We start from the raw sequence: 12,654 nt of genomic DNA, 5'->3' as shown, positions 1-12,654 counted from the left end.
TTCCTGTTTGGCCCTCAGAACAAGCTAATGACAGCATAAAAATTGTGTCTGAAACTGAACGACTAACAAGAACCACACGATTCTCATTCATTCACTGACTCGCATTTAAACTCATTCACTCTATTTTGTGAATGGTAATCGCTCTGTCTAAAAGCGCCATACGCTAAAACTACCACTATTCTATCTCCGCTTTTACTATTTACACCCATTCACACAGCCAGGATGTGCAAACAAAGATGGCTGTAGATTCTTCAATGGAATTTACAATAAAGCTAAATGTGCAGCAATAATGAACATGCTGCGGATTATACAGCCTCCAGTGTGATTGGTATTCCACGTGGATTTGTTTCCCGAGCATGTTAATGGGGCAGAATAACAAAAACTGCTATTTCTATGCAGATTTAGGTGTGTGAATGGAAAGCGGCTAGAACCTGTTAACATGGTCTTTGGATACATCAAAAAAGTAATTTGAGCTACGGGGCTTTATCACATGGTATCTTCTGAACAGTTTTTCATGCTTTTTCTTCCCCTATAAGTGAGGGAATCTGAATGGGAAAAGAAAAAGGACGTCTGGTATGATCGCACATCGCTGAGTAAATCCACACCAATTTGGTGCTGATTTTCACTGTGGCATTAACTAGCTGCATCAGGATGTGTTTACACAGCAGTGTTCCGTGTGAAATCTTCCTCAAAAAAGTATTTTTGGCGTGGATCCATACGCAGAATTTGCCCTATTAACTGGCAAATTCTACTTCTGCAAATAGAACGTGAAAACTAAGCAGCAACAAACCTTTTTTAAGGCAGAATGCAAGCTGAGGATTCTGCTGTGTGAACATGCCCTCACAATAAACGCATTTCACTGACAATCCACAGGACTATTCCCATGCAGATTTATTTATTTTTTTTTTGCTGTAAGAGAATGGGGTTTGTGAAGCCACTAGTTTCTTACGTTATACTGTACACTGCTGTGGAATCTCGTCTCACATTCCGCAGCAATTCTGCTGTGTATGAACTCACCCTCAGGGCTTATTTACACCAGCGTATATCAGTCTGGTTTTCACACCTGGCCGATATACGCTTCCATCTAAGCAGTTCCCTCCCTCTCACCATCTCTGCCTCTCTCCTCCAGTCCGCTGTTTGCAATGGGAGGGGCGGAACTAAGCTAGCCTTCCGATTAAAAAACAGATCTCATCCCACAAAAAACAAGCTCTATGTCGATAGAATAAATAAAATTATGGGGGGAAAAAACAAAATAAAAAAAAAAGAATCTTTGGTTTTAAAGGGGTTATTTGGTTACCCAACAACATGCCTATTTTAGTGTACTTACCTATGCCCTGCCACCATTGGTCCATAATGTTGCCAAGCGATGGACAAATGTTCTTTCAAAGGAAGCTTGTTTGTGGATGAAGGAAGTTTCATAAAACTATCAAATGACGATTTCAAATGGAGACGCATTTTCTGATTAATGATAGCCTGTGACGATCCAACAGCCTTTGCCTTCACTCGGTCTCTTTCCTATGTGGTTCTTGTTCCTTTAATAGTTCTAAATGAGTTATTTCAGGAAAGCAGGTTATCCACAGGCAAGGGGATAACTTCCTGTTCGGTGGGGGTCCAAATGTTGGGACCCCCCATTGATGCTGAGAACTGGGTCCAGCGCGTTCCGATGTGAGGGCAGCACAGTGTGTTCTGTAAGGGACCCTGGAGACGCTCCTGTCCTCCACATAGTAAGTGATTTACAGCCTCCAGCAGCTCTTCCTCACTTATCTGTAAAGATTTGCCTTATTTGCTATAGTTATCTGCTTCTCTTTAATTTTGTCACATTTGGGGAACATTTTGGTGGTGGTGGTGGGGAGGGGGGTTGGAACAAACTAGCAGTTTTCCATAGAGTTATGGTTTCAATATACAATGGTTGTCCTGGAAACGATTAATATTGTATGTTGAGGGACCACTGTGTGTTTTTGAAATGAATGAGAAAATCTGAGATACCAAACCCAAACATAGGAATATACAGACTTTATGCAGATGGTGCACTTGGTCAGACTCGCATCCAGGACAATATTGCTGCCCACTAGACCACCAGTACTCGTACTACGTGGAGAATATAGGGCTGCTTTATATTGTGCCTACAGATATTGATCTCCTATAATACATGAAGTGGGGGGTCTTATTGTGTATTATTCATCCTTTTGCAGAGTATTAATAGTATATAGCAAGCTCCTATGTAATCACCAGAACACCTCCAGTCTACGCTGTGCTCAGCTACAGTAACTGCAGTCTTGGAACCAACGCTTTCACTAAACAATACAAATATGAGCATTAGTCTGACTGCGGGGGGCTTCACCACAATTATACCCAACGGGATATGCTTCTCCGATAAATGTAATAGGAAGTAATGTGTTATATCTATAAATACGCTCGACAACGCTGAATGGGTTTTTTATTGCCCTCATTAATACAAAATACTTAAGCAAAGTTAATCACAAGCTTCATGAAACTGAAAAATCTACCACAGTAACAGTCCAAGGGTGCAAGAAAGGGGGAATTCTCAGTGGGGTAACGCTGGGCCACGGCGCAGTAACCGCATCGGGTTTCAGCTCGTTTAAGTAATATTGCATTAACTGTTTGTTTTCAAACAGTCAATTTCTGATCAGAATATAATTAGTCAATTACCATATATGCAAAAAGTCTATAAGGCTGGGTTCCCACAGGGTGGAAGTCCCGATGCTTGGCCACACCGAAAACCCGCTGCATTCCGTTGTGGCTTTCTCTCCACAGAAAGAGGAGTGAGGCTGCAAAGAAAAAAAAGAATTGACATGCTGCGGCTGTCAAATCCGCACGTCTCACCGGTTCCACCCCGGCTTTGCTGTGCATGGGTTGGCCACCCCGTGTGGACATTATTTTTGCCAAATCCCGTCCACATGGCTGGCTAATCCTGGGATTAGGAGCCACGGGTCGATTTGCCACATAGAAATTCCGCACAGAATTTCCACCGAAAATCTGTCCCGTGTGAACCCAGCCTTAGGGCGACATGTCAATTTGTTGCTAAATTTGGCCAGGGAGTGTAATAGCTCTCTGCTTTCACCTACCGGAAGTATGTTTGCAGCTCGGAGTAAGGTTGGGACATCGAAAACCGAAATATCGATATATATCGCTAATGCTTTGGCGATACTTTTTATCAATATTGTTATGTCTGATATAGCGGTAACATCGATAGTTTAAGGCGATATAATATCTATTTTTGTAAAGAAGAAACCCCGCCTGCTGAAAGGGCTGTATCTGATTGGCTGAACGCTCAACCAATCACAGGCAGCACTCAGCCATTCATTGAATGACAGCTGAGTGCTGCCTGTGATTGGTCACAGCGCTCAGCCAATCACAGGCAGAGCTTGGCCATTCATTGAATTTTTTACCCCCTGTGGTGATGAAGAAATCCTCTGTCACAGCTGTGGCAGGGAATTCTTCACTCCCCGCGGGGAGTCTCCTTGTCACTGAACACTGTGACAATACTGACACGCACCACGGACCTATGGTGCATGCATGTCCTATTTTTTACAGGTGCACGCATTTGCACGCCTGTAAAACACGGACATGTGAACACACCTCAGGGAACCAACGGTTCTAATAGACGCATGGTTTTGTGCGCACCTATGCACGCACATGCTCGTCTGAATGCACACTTACTCATTCTATCCAGGGAGAATATGTTGCACTCCCATTTATGCCTATGTGTATCGCTCTGATTACACCTTTTTGGACATTACCTAGGTATATCTTAAAAAAATAAATTCAATCTATTCAATTAAAATCGCCTCGGATTACGTCCAGACGTTTCATTCCTATAAATATGTTCAATAATACATTAGATTTCTGCATATAAACATGCTAAAATTATTAAAAAGTCTAGACCATTAATGTCCAATAATTAATGCATTATTAATAAATGATTAATAAATTGATGGTAAATTCTTGCACTATTCATGCATTATTGATTAATCTAACAAATCGATACAGATAAATAATGGATAATAAATATATAATTAGTGCTGATTTTTAATGAATTATGGATATCTGGTTTATAAAACTATGCCTACATTTTTTCTAATAGTTCATAGTTCATTAAAACCATGAGGAATTAGTGACTTTAATGGAATATCCAATACATTTCTTTCCTCCTCAATGCCGCAATGGATCTCGATTTCACATGCTTCAGCGGTGTAACTATTAACCCCTTATATTCCCGAATATAAATCTCTCCAAAGTGCCTAAAGACGCTGTGCTGTAGATGAGGATGTTGTTTTGTAATGTTTCCTTTGAGTTCATCCGGGTTACGCGGATTATAGGCTTAGGGTCCTTTATACACAGGGCGATTGTCAGGTGCTTCAGTGCCCGACGGTCGTCCCAGCAATGAATTGTTCTCGTGTTTTCACTCAGTGAATGAAGGCCTAGCAGGCCCGAGATCTCTGGCCACCCCCCACCCCTCCCATTCACAGTAAACAGGTAGTTGTTCATAGGTGCCAATCATTGCTTGATTTTTATGCCCACAGAAATGAAACAACTAACGGGTTATTGTTTGTCGTTCAGTCACTGCCGGTATTTACACCGAACAATTAATAACTTTCTGCTTTAAATTGCTTTGCAAATTTAAAAAAAAACGCACGTGGAGAAGTGTGGGAATCATGGTGGCCATAACCACTGAACAGTTCATGAATCCATGCCAGCGAGTCGCAGGAGGTGCGGCAGTCCATTCTTTCTTTTGCTATTAGTTGGTCATAAAAGTGTTCAAACATCTCCAGAGCATCAGTAAGAGTCCCAGCAGTGGGATCCCCACTAATCATATCCTAGTGATGCCATCAATTACTGTAGTAAGGAGCTATGGAATTACTTGTAGACAAGACTTGGAGTCAAACAGGAAAAAATGTGTCAGAACTCAAGCAGGAGACCAACCGGCAATATAATTCACTTACAGTTCCACTTTAAGACTGTAATGAGCCTGAATGAGTCAGATAGTTAGTTATTAGCTGTACCTCACATGTCCAAAGTTTCTCCAGATAATCTGTAACCCTCGCGTATCTTTAAAAATGTCGGAAACAGTATAATATGTAACTTGTTCAGTTCTGATTAACATGAGTCAAAGCTACTTGTAGCTCTCCTCCACAAACTAGAAGTTCACTCAAATATCTCATAGAGAAAAATAACAACCCAAAGCCGAGCATATATGTCTATGGGGAGGTCTGGAAGAGTAGGTGTTGGCCCACAAGTCTACGGTCTATCACCACCCTTGTGTAGAGATATGAACCCCAAGCAATTGTAATCAGTAATGAAGCAATCCTGTCAGATCTCTGTTCATAGGTCAAGCCTGGTAAATAATGATGTCTTAAGGCCCATTTAGACACATTGATTATCATTTATAATTCGCTCAAAAGCCGTCTTTTGAGCGATAATCGTTGTGTGTAACTGCACTAACATCGTGCAGTTTTCGTTATGGTGTCGCTCATTGTTGTCTTTCGGCATGCTGAAAGACGATGATCAGCCTTATCAGGGAGTCACAGCGGGATACAGCTGATACAATTGTTTCAGCTGTATCCTGCTCCCTGATGACAGGCTGGGTATGAAGAACAGAGCTGTCCAGCTCTGTTCTCCATACCCCGCATGGAGCGCTCAGCTGTATAACATTTGGGCGCTCAGTGCAGAAAACATCTGGATTCAGAAGACAAGCGGGGACACCCCACTTGTATTCTGCATCCTCCGCTCGCAGTGCTCGGCTGTATAGCAGCCGGGCGCTCGAAGCGGGGAACAGCTGGATGCAGAAGACAAGCAGGGGCACCCCGTTTGTCTTCTCCATTCTCCGCTCCGAGCGCTCGGCTGTATAACAGCCAGGTGCTTGGAGCAGGAAACAGCTGGATGCAGAAGACAAGCGGGGACACCCCGCTTGTCTTCTGCATCCTCCCTTTGCAGCGCAAGGTGATAGCTCTTCTTGAGCGATCATCTTGCTAAATGACACAACGATTATCACTCATCTTTTGAGTGATAATCGTTGTGTCTAAATAGGCCTTTACGTGATTTGGTAGCTGGATTATTAGTTATGGTTTAAACTGGGTTAAAAAAAACCCATGTGAAGCAGTTTAGCCTTGGTCCAAAATTGGTACCTCGGCATAATCACTAATGACTTGAATATGCATCGATCATTTAGGGTGAGACCGCATAGTAACATCATGGTTTATATTCAAGATAAAATGAGAGGCTGATCCGCGTAGAAAGGCAAATCCATCACTGAAAACACTCTAAAACACAACTTTTACTAGTATTTATGAAAAAAAAAAAATATTATATAAATATAGATGAATTGGTCCCAAATCACCAAGGGAGGTGAAATTATTACCGGTATATATGTATACAGAGCCAGCCCCCAACCTCTCCCCCACCATGTTTCACCTACACAAAAGTATCGGGGATGCTAGGCTTTGAAGGATATCATCACTGCAACCTTCTAGGACTGCAATGGTATAAAGAAGTCTACAGACAATATGTAGCAACACATGAGTAGCTTTGAAACGCAACTTGGAGAGAAATAATTGTCTTCTCAAACTTTTACCAGTAAATGTAAAAAAGGTAGAAATGACTGACAAAGGTTGAGGGTGTGCAATCCTTTAAAGGTTATGCCCAGCGGGTTAGTCTGCTCTCGGATCCTTCATTTGCATCAACTAACACACCTTTGCTCAAGCATATAATCTGGCTGATTCTTGCGAGAACTGGACTCGTAAGCTTGAGAGATTCATAGACTTTCATGAAAGTACAAGCCAAGCCTTGCAATATGTAAATAGATCTTTTATCTTCAAGAGCAATGTGTTCTGAAGACTGATGCGATTAAGTGATGAGGAAACATAAGTTAAACACAAGTGACTGCCAATTCTTATTCTCCTGCTATATTAGCACATACGTGTATCCTTCTTATAGTAGTCGCTGCTTACTACACACACTTCTACTCTCCATATTGTGCAAAGAAATACAAGTCATCAAGAAATAAAATGTTCTATAGGACAAGATTCTTAGGATGGTCTTCATTTATGGAGAAGAAAAGGGGAATCCCCATAGCCGAACGGTTCAGCCTCTGAAGGGAGCTGAACAGCTCCGGGTGAACCCCACTGACTATAATGGGGTCTTGCCCAGCTACCTGGTTTTAGGGTGGAAGAAAAAGCGCTGCACTTGTGATGGAACCTCCGGACAGAGGTTTTGACGCAGGTGTGAAACCGGCCTTACAGTATCTGAAATGCTTACCTCAAGCACTGCATCTTCTGGGAGGTCAGTACAATGGACAGCATTTTTTACTTTATTTTTCCCAAACTGTGCACGAAGCGTCCGGGGTCGTAAATGACGCGCTATTTCCTAAAATAAAAAAACAAATGTATCCAATTATAAACCATGATGGAGCCACATCCGGTGTTATAGACATTAGATTTCAAGTGCAATACGATGCTGGAAAAATGTAGCAAAAGCTAAACCAGCTTAAAGGAAAGTATCTACAGGAACAAATGATTCAAAGCAGATGTGGACACCGACAGTCTGACATTGCCGGTTTTCTGTAGTTCACTCGATAGCTTTGCTGTGTAGTCTGGGGCATATTATACCATTAAAGGGCAAGGGTGGTGATAAAGGTTTGACCACTTATTACTAGAACAGGGGTCTGACGTCCATAATTATTCCTAAGTCATCCAATGGTTGGGCTCATAAACCCATAGTGTCTGCGTGGAGCTGTAGAAGAATGGGGGACTTGGGAACCCATTCATTGTTCATACCAGTTTCAGCATCCGGCCCCAGCAATGAAATATTTAAGACTTGTGCTGTGGATATGTAATAACTATGTTAGGTGGAAAACTACTCTAAAGGGAATCTGTTATCACTTTTGTATCCATAAAACCGCCAACAATGCCAAAACAATGATGTAGTGTACTTTCCAAAATGTATTTTGTTAAACTTTTAGATCAAGGTGAGCAGGCCGAACATTTTTGGTGGGCTTGTTGGACCATCTCTCCTGGCCAGAATATGTCCCCTAACACCGCCTCTCTCTGGCACTCTGCTGTGAATGGCGTAAGAGACATGATCCACAGGCCAATCAAAATCAGCACCCCCTGATGTTAGATCCGGAAGTGAGAGGGATTAGCAGCGCATTCGCAGTTCAGTCTAGCAATACTGCCCACAAAAGGGCCAGATAAAACATGCATGAGCTAGTCTTGGATCTCCTAGCACATGCCTATACAATGTACTGCGTATGGACAGCGTATCATACACGGCCTATATACATGTATGGGGCTCACGCTGCGTGGTACGCATAGAAATAGAGCATGCTGCAATCTAGTTCTCATGCGTATTGATACACAGTGTCTACAGGAACATGTGCATGAATCAATGAAAGTCCATTGACTCCATTCACTGTGTATGTGCAATGCAATGTAATACGAGGTGATACCATAGTCGTGGACAAGAGCCCTTGGGGTTATCCTGATATATTCACGTTTTAAGTGGATTTTTAACTGTAAAACATGAGCCATATTTACAGGATGTAATGCATTAAAATGCATTAAAACTGAAGGCCTTCAGTTTCAATACGTTTGGCAATTTTCCCTCGCCGTTTTTGTTTCTAATTCAAAAAACGGAAGCAAAATGGATCACAGCGTTTCCGTTTTTTAACATTCCTGTCAATGGGAAATGGAAGCAAACGGGATGCTTTTGTTTGCTTCCGTTCTTCATTTCCACAATGGAACAGCTACGCTTGCGTGAACACAGCCCTATCCGTCTTCTGCTTGTGGTGCTATAAAGACACAATATGTTCCACGTATAATATTTCCCTTCCACTGGATCAAGGACATGCAATTACATGAAAAGAAACCATGAACGCAGTAGTGTTTGTTCGGGTTACATCAGTTGTACTAGAGGAGTCCTGGCTTCTTACCAAATTTCTAATTTGTGTCTTCACCAGAACATAGCAGAACTGTTCATTGCAAGGTGTGGCGTACTCTGTCTTAATGTTGTAAGAAAGATTGAGAAATGTCTTGCAAAAAAAAAGAAGAAGAAAGCCCTGGAGGGCACTATCTGTTTTTCCACGAGGTTGTCTGAAGGCGCAGGAATCTGCAGTCTCTGCTGAAATCAGAATGGACCCATAAAGAGTTGACTGTCATACATGACAAAACGTCTGCCATTAGAAACGGAAGAAAGTCCTTCCGCTCCGAGCAACACATTCCTGTAATACCCCTCTGAACACCAACGGTCAAACGGGTCTTTAACTGCTTAATACATGTGGCACATGGAAGCCTATAGGGCTCTCTTAGGCACATAGTTCACATTAATCACATTGACAAAAATGGAAGTCGTAAATCATACAAGGAAACAATTTCTCAGTGTTGTGCTTAAATTGAAAAAGATTGCTGCCTGCAGTCTATAAACCTGTATAGGGCAGGCAGTGGAGAGCACACATGGACATTAGTTGCTGGATCCATTTACATGTGTATAGGGGCTGCAGATCATCTAAGGAGTTCAATCTTGGAAGAAATCAAATCAACCATTTTCATGGTCAGTCCTATTGGTCTCCATACCTCACATAATTGAGTTAAAAGCCATTAGCCAAAGCCTGACTTAATGGCCATACTGCAGCTGTATTTCAGCATCCTCAATATAGCAGCATAATGAATCCCAGGTCCTATGATGCAGGCCTAATACCTGACACACGCTGATGACCAGCTTAAAGCTTCAACTTTGCATTAATGTTACAGTGAAAGAGTCCTGCTGAAAAGTGACAGAAACCAGGGCTTAGGCTGCTTTCATATCTGCGGTGGGGGTTCCGGTTTCCTGCTCCCCTGGGCAAAAGGATCCGTCTTATGATGGAACTAAACAGCACCAAATGGACCCCATTAACTATAATGGGGGCTCTAGTACCCTGTTGGGCAACTTGTAGCTTGGATGCAAGATGTAATACAGGTGGACATAGAAGCTCTAGTACCCTGTTGTACCACCTCTAGCCTGGATACAAAATGTGATATGGGCAACATGGAGGCTGTAGTACCCTGTTGGGCTGCCTCTAGCTTGGATACAAGATCTGATACGGGTGGGCAATGATAGTACCCTGCTGTAGCGCCTTTAGCCTGGATACAAGATATGATTATGGGCGGCATGGAAGCGCTTAGTACTGTGTTGTACCACCTCTAACTTGGATACAAGATGTGATACCGGCGGTCACGGAGGCTCTACTGGTAGTACCCTGTTGGGCCACCTCTAGCTTGGATACAAGTTGTGATATGGGTGGGCAATGAGGCTTTAGTACCCTGTTGTAGCACTTTTAGCTTATATACAAGATGTAATAGGGGCGGCATGGAGGCTCTTAGTACCCTGTTTTACCATCTCTAACATGGATACAAGATGTAATATGGACAGGTATAGAGGCATATAGATTCCATATGGTATCCTGCGGCATATCAGTCCACATTTGCTATAACTGAGCCTCTAGCTTATGCAAACCTATAGACTGTCGAAGGTGGCATCCCAGATGGTCCAATGCATGTTGGGTGGGTGATAAGTCTAGCAACCAGGCAGGCCATGGAAGTGTGACAATGTAGTGCAGACATTCCTGTGACCCCCTTGCTGTGTGCGGCCGAGCATTATCCTGCTGGCAAATACCTCTTGGAAGCCGCCATGAGAGGAACACATGTGGCAGCAGGATGTCCTGATCATATTGCTGAGCTGTCATTGTCCCTCATACCACTACTATGGGTGACCGACTGTCGTATGAGATAGCCCCCAGACCATCACCCCAGTAGTGGGGGCAGTGTGCCACTCCACAGCAAAGGCAGGATTGAGACGCTCACCCTTAGGTCTCCAGACACGAACACGGCTGTCCTCAGTGCCCAAACTAAATCTAGATTCATCACTGAAGACAACCCAGTTTCACTCCATAACGTCCAGTTTTGTCATTCATGACACCACTGCAAACGGAGGCAATGGTGAGTGTTAAATGCAATACATGTAATGAGTCCTTCAGCTAAGCATCTGGAAATGGTTCTGACAAGCCCACAGGCCTATAAAGATGGTGCCACCTATCTCTGGATGGTGGACAACAAAACAGTTGGAGCTGCTGGTGCTTGTTGGACGATCAGACGATCCTCTTTACTGGTGGACTGTCGAGGGTGTCCTGAGCCCGGTTGCCTTGTGTGCGTGACCTCACACATCCAGTGGTTCCAACAACTCCTAACAGTCTGGTCAGAACGGCCGTGGTGGTGGCAATTTGTTGATATGGCCATCCAGCTCCTCACATTTCAATAATGTGCCCCCTCTTTTTAACTCCTCAAAATCTCTTCTCTGAGTCGTAGAGGCGTCTAGTGGTCAAGAAGCTCTACATTAGCAGAAAAAGAGGTCACTACACACAAGGAGCCTCTGAGAGACTTTTATAGGCCAAGGGTGGAATCACTTTTAGGGCCTCAGGTGACAAGACCGCTCATCTAATCATGCCTCAACTCTAATCATTCGTATATCTGCCTGAGATGTAACTGCATGCCGAGTTTTGCAACAAAATGACAACTTCTTCTAGGGGTGTAATGTATATAACTTGCAGTCACCGTCCTGGGCTGAGCCGGGCTGGGCTTTCCAATAGTTTAACATACATAGTTGTAATTGTTTTCACATTACAATTATTCCTATGATTGGCTGTTTTTAGTCAGATATTAGCAACTTATTTTGAGACCATCAACACATTTTCACCAATATAAAAGACAGGAAATATACTGAGATACTTTAGTGTCCGGGCTTACTTGAGAAAATCGCATCCAGAAGAAACAACGTGTTGTTTGGGTACATGGAAGCAACATGAGGACATAAACCATTTATGCATTGACTTGTGCTGTTTGCCTAACCTCTACAAAATACTGTAATTGTACAGCTACACAGAAACAATGATCATTATAAGATATACTCAAATTGTATTCTTATTAGATGCAATCAATACAAAACTCAGACTTAAAGAAGTTTCAGTCATGTACATGAGATTATCCAAGACAGAAACTACTCATCCATTCTAAAGGAACAAAAGGGGTTAGTGAGAAAGGAAACTGCAATAATGAGCAGACTCATTGTGTACGTCCAGGTCCTCAGGAAATCCATCTATCTGTACCATGAGACCTGTAGTTGTTTCTGAGATAAGGACAGAGACAATGGGGGAGATAAGATCAGGTATCACCTGACAAGAAACAAAGTGAAATCATTCCATTAGACGGAACAATGGACTATCAAAGTTCAGATTTAGATGTCGTTTTATAATGATGTCAATTAAAAAAAGTGTCAGTCTATTGAACAGCATTTTGGTCCGTAAAAAAAAAAGTCTAAAAAAAGTTACAGATACTTCCATATAACCAATACATATGAACCCAACATGAACTCGTTGTCCAGCAAACGATGGAACCTAGTTCTGTTTGGAAATTGAAATGCTCGAAGCAAACTACAAAAGATGGGTACACAATCCACACATCACTGGAAAGAGGAAGGTCTAAAGTTTTTTATGACATACTAGTAAGTTCTATTTTCTATTATGTGGCAGCGCTGGGTGTCACGTTTACAGTTTCATGGTCCCTGAGGTGTTGTATATGCAACAAAGTTCAACAAATTTTCTGTGCCAAC

At 42.6% G+C, this 12,654-nt stretch overlaps 1 protein-coding gene across 1 annotated transcript in view; it reads right to left on the bottom strand.

The window, feature by feature from the left end:
- Positions 1-12,654, bottom strand: part of NME7 (NME/NM23 family member 7) — a 127,548-nt gene that overhangs the window by 2,026 nt on the left and 112,868 nt on the right. The window contains exon 11 of the mRNA XM_066600002.1: positions 7,276-7,383. Coding sequence (XP_066456099.1) covers positions 7,276-7,383 — 108 coding nt within the window. The remainder of the gene's footprint in view (positions 1-7,275; positions 7,384-12,654) is intronic.

Source organism: Eleutherodactylus coqui, chromosome 4 (assembly GCF_035609145.1).
Source record: "Eleutherodactylus coqui strain aEleCoq1 chromosome 4, aEleCoq1.hap1, whole genome shotgun sequence".
In the NCBI taxonomy this organism is placed as follows: Eukaryota; Metazoa; Chordata; class Amphibia; order Anura; family Eleutherodactylidae; genus Eleutherodactylus; species Eleutherodactylus coqui.
This window is presented reverse-complemented; position numbering and strand designations above follow the sequence as displayed.